This window comes from Falco rusticolus, chromosome 11 (genome assembly GCF_015220075.1).
Source record: "Falco rusticolus isolate bFalRus1 chromosome 11, bFalRus1.pri, whole genome shotgun sequence".
Classification (NCBI taxonomy): domain Eukaryota; kingdom Metazoa; phylum Chordata; class Aves; order Falconiformes; family Falconidae; genus Falco; species Falco rusticolus.
This window is the reverse complement of record NC_051197.1, coordinates 29,009,578-29,021,632: the sequence shown is the minus strand read 5'-3', so window position 1 is coordinate 29,021,632 and position 12,055 is coordinate 29,009,578. Positions and strand designations below refer to the sequence as shown.

General features: G+C 45.9%; 1 protein-coding gene across 1 annotated transcript in view; it reads right to left on the bottom strand.

Annotated features, from left to right (window-relative positions):
- Window positions 1–6,403, bottom strand: part of ABL2 (ABL proto-oncogene 2, non-receptor tyrosine kinase) — a 49,860-nt gene extending 43,457 nt beyond the window's left edge. The window contains exon 1 of the mRNA XM_037404123.1: window positions 6,076–6,403. Coding sequence (XP_037260020.1) covers window positions 6,076–6,256 — 181 coding nt within the window. The 5' untranslated portion in view covers window positions 6,257–6,403. The remainder of the gene's footprint in view (window positions 1–6,075) is intronic.
- Between the last annotated feature and the right edge of the window lie 5,652 nt (window positions 6,404–12,055).

Here is a 12,055-nt window from a genome sequence, read left to right as displayed (position 1 = left end):
TCAGACCCAGCAAGTCAACTGTGTTACCCAACTCAACACAAGCTTTTGTTTCTTTCCTGCTGTGTTGAGGGAAAGAGAGATTGCTGGTGGTCCAAACAACTACGAGAAATATTCCTCTACTGGTAAATACTCTCCTCAATGCTGTTAAGAAGGAACCTGTTCGCCTACTTTGCATATTCACCTGCAAAGCCACTCAAGGGGCCATCTGCACTACAGCTACCAAGCTTCGTGTCACTCATAATTACACTGTTGAAAGAACGACTAAGCATTTGGCAGGCAGTGATTTAGGACATCAGATTCTGAAACAGTTATAATGTAGGTGAAGCTTTAGTCTGTGGCCATCTAGCCTTGGCTTTTTGAAATACAACCAGGTGAAAAGAAACTTGGCAAGTCACTGAACAAATCCTAACTGCATTACTTTCAGTTAACTATCATATGCATCCCTACTGGTGTAAGTACAAACTGCTGTTTCTTGTTTTACATTAGTTGGATTTTAACATTTCTTATGAGTGTGAACTAGTCAGCTGTCAGCAGTACTTAGAAGACAGTTTACAGACAATAAGTATACTGGAAACATTAAGTTGTCACAACTAAGAGAAATGGACTAGAATAAATCACACTAACGATCATCTAGCTTTATCTATAAAACAAAGGTCTAAAAAGTATTATTTGACTTCAGCAAGGACTGGCCTGCTTTAAGAACAAACGAACATGACATATGCTGACATAAGTGGGTCACAGAACAGGTCACTTCTCCTGAACACCGGTGAAAACATGATTTCAAGCCTACTGTCCCAGAATCCGTAATTACTACCAGCCGTAAAATATTCTTGAAGCCAACCCTGCTACAGCATCTCTAGGAGATAGTCCAACTATCTTCCAACTCTAATTATGTGAGCTGTCAGTCCTGCTAGATTAAAAAAGTTTAGGCTGCTTGTGACAATTTGCTTGTGTGTCCAATACCTTACACGTTCACTTTCCACCGGTTTGTTCACTTGGCCATGTCCCTATTTCCAAAAAAAATCCCACAAATGTTTTTTTTGCAAAACACTGCACTCACAAGCAACAGCAAGTTTGTGAAATATTGCTAGAACAACTTGTACCACACCATCTGCTATATGTGGAGAACTGAGAAATCGGAGATCTGTCTGGGCTTTGAAATTTGATTTTTGAGTTAGTTCTGGCTCACATCCTTTGAAGTAACTTCATTTCAGTCTTACCTTCTTCAGACTATGTGAAAAGTACACAGGAAATATACATATGCCAGGAATTACAACAGATCCGTAGTCTATTGTATCGTCCCTTCCACCGAGCTGATAAGAGTCCTTTTGTTTGTGAAATGCAGTACGCAAAAATCCCAACTTAAGACAAGGTATAAAAACAAGTATTGAATGCAACTGGATCTGCAGGAATAATTTAGATATCACGTAGAATGATGCAACAGAGAACACGCCTATAATTTCATGTTCTGCAGGAGATGTTCCTCTAGACACTTAGCTGAACTATCCTTTATTCCCCAAATAATTAGTTAAGAGTTATTTATACATTATGGTCCCAGAAGATTTCTGATTTACAGTACAAAGACTCAGGCACTGAATACAGTGATTATATTCCATCTGCACAGGGCATTTACTGACAGGAAAGTCTGCAGGCAAGTAGCTCTGGCCCGAGCTTGCTGCATTTCACTGGGATGAAAAATAAAGAACATTTTAGGCGGCCCACAAAGTGCAGTTGTTAAACTGACCCTATTTTCTCTCTTTCTTTCCATTTTCCTGCATCCAGCCCTTCAGTTTCACTCAATTTCAAAGGGATAGTGTATTTATGCTTCTTCCTATTTTAGAATGTTTTTATCATGTGGCATAGCACTCTGACTGCCTTAGGGGAGCTTTAATGATAATTTTATTTTTAAAAGTATAGGCTTATCTTGCCTGACCTTGATGCACATAGTAAAAGGTTGCTAAACTCCTCCTCTAGAAAACAAAACAGGGAACAAATGTCCTGCGCCTGCTGGATCAAAAGCTCAAGTGTGGCAGAGCCTTCCGCTACCCCAAAATATATTACCAAGGCAACTGTAGCAGTATTGCAAACAGGTATTGCAAAGTCTTCCCAGCCAGGATTTAAATAATCTGATTTTCCTGCAGTATGTTTTCTACAACACTCAGCAAGTCTTTTCAGAGATGAAAAGCATGCTAACACCATTCCAAAGAGTATCTTGGTACGGTAGGCAGTTATCACTGCTCTTCAGGAAGAATATTAGAGCATGTCACTGTTCAAAGGTCATACGAGGAGCCGGCTACAGCCCATGCAACTTGGAAGTTGCTGGTTGTCATCAGTTGTACCCCTTCCCTCACGGAAACTACCGAAAGCATAAGTAGACAACCTATTTCCCTGCTCTCTCGCCCATTCCTTCTCTGAAAGGGAAGGTCATCCTGTAATGGCCCCAAGTAGTTCTTTTCTGGTTGTGCCGAACTGTAAGAATTTGATCCTAACTAGTGTTCCCTACAGCTTCTCCTTCTTGAGTAGTTGTCCCGGTGGTACTTGTTAATTCTGATGCAGCATACACGGGAACACTGATGTTTGAATGATCTTTCTCACTACACTCTTCCTTTCTAGTATGTTACTAGCAACCACCACGCTTGATGATCCATTGCTTGCTTTTGTAAGCCACAGATTATGTGCTAGGAATGCTCGAAAGGGGCGCTTTGAAGGGCTAACTGCAAAAGGTGCAAAATCCATTACTGTCTTTTGCATCTTGGAGAACTCTGCTCCATGGCTAACAAATCACACCAGTATATCAGCTTGCTTAGGACTTCTCTGCTCAACTTCATAGCAGTGCCCACAGAACTCAGTATAATGGTGAGCTGAAACCCCCCAAGAGTCTAGGTGACTGTTCTCATGATAGGATAGCGGGGTGCTACAATACAGATTTCCTTGTAAGAACAAGGAAAGAATGCAAAACATCTCTTTGCTTCTTCCAAAAATTTGTCCTGAAGTATGTAGTGCCTGTATACCTGCTTTAGTGCTTCTCCTACACAACTGTAACACAGAAAACACACTTGGGACAAACTGGTTCAGCTCAATCTCTCAATTTTTCAAGGGCAACTACACTTCCAAGTTAGTTGCGTAGAACTGCTCACCGCAGGTTTTCAGTAGCCTAGCATAACAGATCTTACACATTTTTGATTTGACACAAGCTGTTCTTCAAAATCCTGAAACAAAAACAGGTCTGAGGCTGAAAACATTGTTTACTTCCATCCTTTCTGTAAACAATCCGGAAGCACCAGCCCCCTCAAAATGAACTTTGGCAAGAGTAGTTAATAGGATTCACGTCACTCCCGGCACAGTATAGCATGAAATCTGCCAACATGAACTGAGACAGGGATTTATACCTGTAAGAGTCTAGCAGAGTCAACAGGTTGTCGTCCTCGCATCAATGACTGTATCAAGGAAAGCCAAGGAAGGTAGATAATCCAGGCTCATCCTTTGACTGGCTGGCTTAGTCACTGGTCCAAGAGTGCTAACCCACAACCCTGCGCTTTCTCCACCACTTTTCATACACTGTGAATACATGTCCTAGAGACAGGATGGACGGTCAGGTTCAGAAAGAAATGACTAGAAAAGAGCAATCTGGATCACATAGTATCAACAGCATCGCAGCAAAAGCAGTGTAGCACTTAAAGAAAACTAGCAGAAAGCCAGCTTAAGTAAAACAGGAGAACAAGGTCAGTAAGTGAAAAATAAGAACAGAAGTTGAGAGGAAAACCACCCCTCCCTCAGACAAGGGGAGTCAGGATCACAAGAAAACAACCTCTCTGAGAAAGAAAGGATTCAGGAACATGACAAAAATCTTTGGTTATTGCACAGGACAAGTATTTAAATAGGTACCCAACTTTGGCTAGCATTTGGTATAGATTATTAATAGCGAGTTGTTCGCTCATTTCTAGTACAATGTGCACGGAATCAGGGAACAATTTAACACAGCTGAGGCATTCACCAAGACAGGACAGGAGTTTGAAGCCTGCCCTGAAACTCTCAAAAACTGGATTGCCAAAAAAACCCACCCCTTTCACGTAATCTAACAGAACAAAAAGCTGTATCTTACTTTCAATAGATACATCTTCCTTTACAGTCTGCAAAGAAAATAAGAGAAGCAACAAAAACCTAAGTAAAATTATATCCATCATCTTACCACTGAAGCAGATAACCGAAGCCATACAAATAGTAGCGAAATTATTTTAAAAGATACAGTCGTCATCACAGAGAAATGTTCTTTTTACATGCCACTGAACAGTTTTATTCAGAGCATGTTGGCTTTCCAGGCTCATTCTTCTTTCTAGTTCAATGGAAGACAGAGCAGAAGGGCTGGCAGAGCACATAATTTGTCGTCTTGGTGTGCATGCGTGCTTAAGAAAGCTTCTCCTCTCCATTTCCCTGCCACTACATCTAAATAATTCTCCTTACCTTCTACCTTTAAAATGTAGTAGGGAGGAGCTAGAAGGATTTGTGTAGGATGCTGAATTAAATTACTACTAAAACATGCAGCAATAAATTAAAAGATGCACTTGAGTCAGTCTCAACTGTGTTATTCTAAAGTAACTACACATCCTCACAATGCTGTACCGCACTTCTCACAAACGTCCTTTCTGTCCTTGCCTTGTAAAAGCAAGAACCAAGTAGTCATTTTGGTACCAAGACACGAAAAGACCGAGAGTTTGTCATTAGCAGACATGGTGTTGCCAGCTAAGTCACACTAAGCAGTCTTCAGCATACAGAAAGAAGCAGGGTATGTGCATAACTTCTGAGATCTGCTCCTAACATTGTGAACTTAGTCTTTTATAGTAATGTTTTTGCCAAAGTGCCTTTTAAAGTACAAAAATACAAAGATGACTGAGTAAAACGTGAAGTTGATGACACTATGGTTGAAAGGTACAGTAAAATAGTAACCGTTAGGTTTAATTGTAGTAATAGCGGGTCAGGCATTTCGGCAAGCATGGAGTTTTGTTTTGGTTTTAAAGTTGATACTGCTCCCTGAACTCAAAAGCTTTGATAACACCGCGATTTTAAGAACCAGATTTAGCGCCGTGCTCTTGTTTTCATAGATACTTACGTGTCAGCAGTCACAGCAGATGATATTTACATTTAGACTGTTGGTTGCATGTTCCTTAATCTTTTTGCCTACGCTCATTCTATTGAGCAAAAGAAAATACGTATTGTCAGAAGCAACCCTGCTCTATACACTGACACCTCTCTCCACCTCAAGCCAAACCAGCCAAGCTCTCCATAACAGATTCAGTTGTTTAGGATTAGAGGCGCATCCATGCATCTGTTCTCAACGTGCTTGTCAAGGCTGACAGGTTTCAGTTGATCATACCTTTCAAAACCTATGCTTTTTATTAAGATGTTGCCAAACAGACAGAATAATAATTAAAAAAAAAAAAGGACAAAACACAGTCACGAAGGGGAACTTGGAAGTTGTGGGGTCCTCCTAGGAGAGATTACAGAAACTATTTGTGTTGCATTAAACATTTCCGGTATCAGTGTGCAGCAGTAAGAATAGAAGTGGACAGGCAAAAACTTCCAACCGAGAATCGGATGGCAGCTATAATACCCCAGCCTAAACAAAATCGTTTGCTCTGTCAGGAGCTATACAGCGACAGAGACCCACACATGTAGAAGGGCAAGTTATAAGCGCCTCAGTAAGCTGGAATTTCTGACAAGGCACATGTAACCCTTACCCTGGTAAACAAACCCGGAGCTAGGAACCGCCGCAGTGACAGCTTCCCAGCACCGCAAGTTCTGGCTGCCGGAGGTGCCACCTGGCTCCTGCCGCGGATGGCGGCCCCGTCCCCATGCCGGGGGCAGCTCACCCGGCCCCGCGCTCGCCGCCAGGCTGCGGGCTGGGCCGAGCCCCGCTCCCCCCCCACCCCCGCAGCTCTCCCCTCCCCCCGTCACACCAACAACAACAAAGAGGGAGGGCAGGGAGGGGAGGACGGCCGCCCCCGGCCCGCCGGCGACGGGCGCCCCCTCGGCCCGGCCCCTCCCGCCCGGCGGCGCGGCCCCGGCCCGGCCCCTCACCGTGCTGGGTGAAGATATTGAAGCCTCCCTCCGCCGTGCGCCCGGCCGCCTCCCGCCGACGGCCCGACGGCCTGGCCGCGCTGCTGCCCCGCAGCCCCCGCGGCGGCTGCTGCTGCTGAGGCGGCGGCTGGTGCTGGAGCCCGGCGCCCGGCTCCCCGACGCGGCCCACCTGCTGCCCCATCGCCGCGCTGCCGGCCGCGGCCCGCGCTCACATGCCGCCGCTCCCCGGCCCGGCAGGCGGCCTCCCGCTCCTCCCACCGGCGCGGCCCGGCGGCTCCCGCCCGCCTCGCCGCCCCCGCCGGCCCCCGCGGCGCTCCGGCCTGGGACTCACGGACTCGCCCCCTCAGCCCCCGCCGCCATCTTAAACCACAGAGCGTCGGGCGAGCGGGGACAGAGCGGCTCCCGCAGCCACCTCCGGTCCTCCGAGGGAGGCCGCCCACCCCGCCCCCGGCACGGACAGTCCCGCAGCGCGGCGGCGGGGCCGGGCTGGCGGGGGCTGAGGCGCAAGGCCCCAGTTCGCTTGCCGGATTGCGCCCTCGGGGGGGGCCGCCCAGTCTCGGCCACTGTTGAGGCCAGGCGCGGGCCACCCGAGGGCAGGCCGCGGACCCAGGGCCGGACTGCTCCTGGCGAGGCCAGGCGCCGGCCCCGGAGCGCGCCTCCCCCCTGGGCTGGGGCCGGCCGGCCGGCCCGCGGGCCCGGGGGACGCGGGGTGCGAGGCTGGGGCCGGGCCGGTCACCTGAAGGCCCAGGGGGCACGGGCTGTGAGGCTGGGGCCGCCTGCCCGGCAGTGGGGGCCCTGCCCTGGGCCCTGCGCCTTGCCCCTGCTGTGGGTCAGCAGGCCCCGGGCCCGCTCTCCTGGCCTGGAGCATGGGGGGAGAGGAGAGCCCATGGGCGTGTTGGTGGCCAGGCATGGCTGGCAGCAGTGGCCTGTCATCGTGTGGCTGCATGTATGCTTTATTCCGTACCTAATTGCTAAACTCTCTTCTTTCAGCTTCTTTAATACTAGCGTAAAGCTCTCCAGGTCAGAGCAGAAGGGTGGAGGTTTCGTCGTGAAGGATAATGGTGCATGGTGCAGTTTACAGGACTTAGGCATTTGGAAGTATTTCTCTCTCCATGCTAGCTACTGTTTCGGCAATGCTTTGGCTGTGTTGCTTCGTCATGGATGAGCCACACCACCACTCAGATGCCCTCACTGCATCACGGAGAACTGACAGGATGGCGACAAATTGGCTTGGTAGGAGCCAGCCAGCTCCCAAGGAGCCATGGCAACCTGTGGCTGGACTAACCTTTGTGTGGCTGTCCTAGGGTGGGGAGGTGAGGAGAAGCTCGTCTCTTGAGCTCCATGAAATTCAGCTTCCTTACATGAAATTCCTAGCGACAAGAACTGTAAGGTCATATTCTACCTTCCCAGGGTCATGAAGTGCTACCAAAATACTATCCATACTGTCACATGCACTCAAACTGCTGCAGTAATAATTCCATCTAAAATAGGGGTGGCTCATCCAGCTGGGCTGGTGTGCACTCTGACACAGGCTGGAGTAAATGGGAGAGAGCAGCATGTGGAGCCAGAAATGCCTTAACTCACTAAATTAATGGACTAAAAACATTGGGGAGATCGGGAATCACAGACAGACTTGCTAATAGCACACAACAAAACAGTTCTTAAAATAGTGCTGGGAACATCTGGGGTGTAGCATGGAGCACACATTGCCAAGTCCGGGGCCTCATATGGGCATGGTTACATGGATGTGAGCAGAGGGTGTGTCTGCAGGATGGATGGTCTTGGGCAGAACTGGCCCACATGGATGAACTCCTCAGTGGAGATATTTTCTGGTCTCATTCCAGCTAGAATTTGCAGGGTTTGACACTTATAAATGGTTTGCCTTGTAAACAAAATATATGTTCTCTGGAGACTGTAGAGAAACAACAAACAAAACTCCCTCGTGCCATTTGCAGTTGCCATGTGAGATAGAACACTCTTTAAAAATCAACAGAAATACTGTTTTTCTTTCCTAATGCCTTTTACTTGCTGATGCTAAAGAACTATCCAGAGGAAGGCCATTAGCATTTTAAAAGAAGATGCCAGTGTCAAGAGACTTATACTTAGTGCACTAAGGAGAATTGGGTTTAAACACTGTTCTGATTCCTCGGTTCTCATGAAATCCCTCATTCTCTCTACCAGCTGCTTGTGTGCATATAGCAGCTCGCTGTGGGTCTCACAGCATGGAACTTATCTGACACACAGAAACATCTTTACTGGGCAAGGAGTCAAGCAGGGGCTTTCTAAAAGGCCTGTTAGAAGGGGAAGAGGGCTACAGCATGGTTACCATTTGCTGTTGTATAATAGTATTTTAAGATTATGCTGTACTCTATGAAAAAAGCATCAAAACCAGTGCCCCAGCATTTCTGGTTGTGTGCTCAACAAGCCATACCCTGAGAGTATACCCCAGCTGGTCCTCTCAACAACATCCGTTATATGGTATCACAGAAACAGGGGACCTGCCCTGGTTGGTGACAGCTCTTTGAGAGCACCTGCTAGAAGGGCAATGGGGATATAAACAAGAAACTCCCCAAACTGAAAATTACTCTTGTGCTACTGAGTCACTGATGACACTGAGCCACACCATTCCTCATTGTTAAAACAGGAGCTACTAAGTATTCACTTCACCAAGTGTCGTGGTTATTAACCATGCAAAGATTACAAAGTGCTTTGGAGAGGTAAAATCTGTTTCATTGCCACCCATTATTATCAGCTGTGATGTTATCAGCTTTCACTTAGTATCAGGAATAGGTTGTTTTTCAGAAGGTAATTTCTTTTGAAGAGGTCTGGCACTGTGCATTAATGAGGCGTCAGTAACAGTTACTGTCCTTACGGTGATTTTGGGCTTCCAGTCAATCTGCCATCTCATGAGCTGTTCGAGTAAGGGATGAAAAGGACCTAGGAACAAAGGCAGCACTGAGGTTGCAGTAATGTACCTGATGTGAAATGTGGTATTTCTAGAAACACTTATGAAGTGACTTTAAATATTCACCGTATATCCATTTCTTGAAGCTTCTTCTAAGCACTGACAATGCATTGCTCCACATCCACGGTGTGCTCCAAAAATCACACAAACAAATAATTGCTGGCTGAGCAGTCTTACGTGCCCAGCATTACATGTCATGAGTGTGCTGCTGTCATCTGCCTGAGGTACAGGTTCTGTGCCAGAAGAAGCCTGTGGACAAGTTGAAGGCTCCTAAGTCTAAGTGTTGAGTCAACTGGGTAGGTTCTGTTTGTAACTTAGGAAAAATTGCCCAGCAGTATTCTGTCGGTGGCTTGAAAATTAATTATGGGAGTATTCTTTGCTCTTCTTCCAGCTCATATACCTTCTGTGTATCACAGCTACACAGAGAAACAGATTTGTGTTAAACATTGGTTGGTATTTAGAATACGGATGGTATTAGTTAAGGTATTTGTTAAGTGCCTGGTACAACAGAGGCCTGATCGAGGCATTTGCAGAGTTCTTGAGAGCAGGGGCTGCGTGTGCGTAACATGTCAGGATTTTTATGCTTTTATTGCAATACCTGAACAAGTTGTGAAGCTCAGGACAGCTCCAACTCCCCTGGGATGTCGGCAAAGCCAATAAGTAATGTCCACTAGATGGCCCGTAGCATTGCTGCTCAGTTCCTTGTAACACCCCCAACTTAACCTGCATGAAAACCAGGCAGCCACTTCTTAGCCTTAATTGAGGGTTCTGATGAAAGACTTTAGGAAAAAAAAAAAAAAAAGAAGAAAGAAAGATTTAAAAATCTGGTAAAGGCTTGTGGCACAAAGTTAATTACTCTGCAATAAACATTGAAAGCTTCTAAATTCTGAGCTATTTCAGAAGAGTGTGTCATTTCTTGGTGCAACCCGTACAAGCACTCACTCTTCCATCTCTGATTGACAGCTCTTAAAATGTACTGTCTGCACCCATCTTTCATGGCGCAATAGGTAGTGTTTCAGTCTTGTCTTAAAAGTTATTTCAGATCATTACTATGATTTAAATTAGAATCTCGAGCAAGATAGCTTGAGGTACTCACATGCCTGTTCAATAAGAGTCTATGAACATAAAAGCTTTCTGGGGAAGTATGGCTTTCTAACAGATTTTGCCCAACAGCACAGAAGGGTTCACGTGCAGCCCTTGACAGATGAAATTTCCTGTCAATAACTGTTCTTTCTTCCACCATAGCTAAAATAAAAACTATACACACACACACACTCCTCCAAACACTGCATCTCACCACCCAACTCAGCCCTTCCCTCAGTGCAACCAACCTTTTCTTAGCTCTTCGATGCTGCTTCAGCATTATCCTCATTCAAACTACCCTTCTGATGCTGCCAGCTACTAGTCTAAACATTGACGCCTACCAGGAGAGCGAGCAAATGAAGGGCTCTGTGTGGAGGCAGGAAAGGGCCTGGGTGTACAGTGTTGTAGCAGAAGAGATGAGTGTGTCTGTGTGTAGAGACAGCCAGCTCACGACAGCATCTCAAGGAGCCTGATTCTTCTTTGATGTGTTTCTATGTTTTTGCATTAGGTATACTGTGTAATTCACCATCGTCACAGATGGTAACTGTGTGGCTGGTCCATGTGTATGTATCTATTAACCGCGAAGAGCAACACATTAACTGTGCTGAGGTTTTGCAGGAAGTATACCCATCATGGTATAACCCATAACCTTCTCACAGCCTCCATCAGAGTAAAGCCAGAGGTGGAGAGACATGGAATAAAAAGATTATAGTACTTATTCAGTCATTGTTTTCCTGTCTGATATATTTCTGTAAGTACTACAGCTGCACCACCCTTCCCAAGCATCTGTTTTAAGGCACAAAAGGTTGTAGAAGAGTATGCTAATAGGAACATTAAGAAGGTTGTTTGTTTGCCTTTTTCCATGGAAAATGTTGCCTCTACCAAACAAAAATGATGACAAGTCTCTGCATCTGCTGGGAATTGCAAATTAGTACTCAGCTTGCACAGTGCGATCACTGATGAAGTACATTTGCTGAGGTAATATGAGGTCCCTTGACAGCCCTGGTGATGATTCAGGCTTTTAGGCATTTGTCTGCAGGTGGGTCAATAGGAGTGTTTTGCCACCAGAGTTCCAGGGTTGCCTTAATTCATGTTTAAGAGCCTAATTTTCTTGGTTCCTAATTTGAAATCTTACTAGCTCATTGGACTGCAAAGGGATTCTCTAGTTCGCAGATGGAAGCTCTTCTTCATGTGTTTTCTTGTTTTCTCTCCCCAAACGGTTTGGAGCCAGAGAGCTGACATTTAGAAAAGGAGAGCAAATGCTTCAGAGCACAATATTATACTGCGGTGCCTCTCCATCAATGCCTACGAGACTGACATTACCCCACCTTACATTCCTCTGGTGACTACTGCACTGTATTTGAATTAGAATAACGACCATGATAGTCCAAAACCGAATGAAGGCTACATTAGCCAGAAAAAAAAAAAATCCTTATCTTTTTTTTTTTTTTTTTTTTTCCGAAGACACGCAGCTAAAATAAGACAGAATCAAAATCATAAAACCATTTAGGTTGGAACAGACCACTAAGACTCCAGACTCAGCAGTGCTTCCTCTCCATGCTCTTTGCCTCATGTGCTAGTTTCCCCTTATACCTCCTTCACCTGTCTTCCTGCCTGCTCACACTGCCGCTCGTGTTCAGAATACTTTGCCAGCCAGTGATTTCCTGACTCCTTCACTTCCTTTTTCTGAATCATACTGAAAACCATGTCTCCAAAAGTTGCCCTTGTTACAATAATTAATCTCTCTGTGATTGCACTCCCGGTATTGTTTCGAGTTGTACACACTTCTGAATTTAGTCTTTGATTTTGTAAGGAAGCCTAAGGGTTCAGCTTCTTGCAGGATTGGTGCTCTGTGCATTGCAAAATAAGGATGGCAGGGAACCAGCCTTGCTTTGGACCACTTTGATAAATGCCCACGTGCCCTGGCCATGA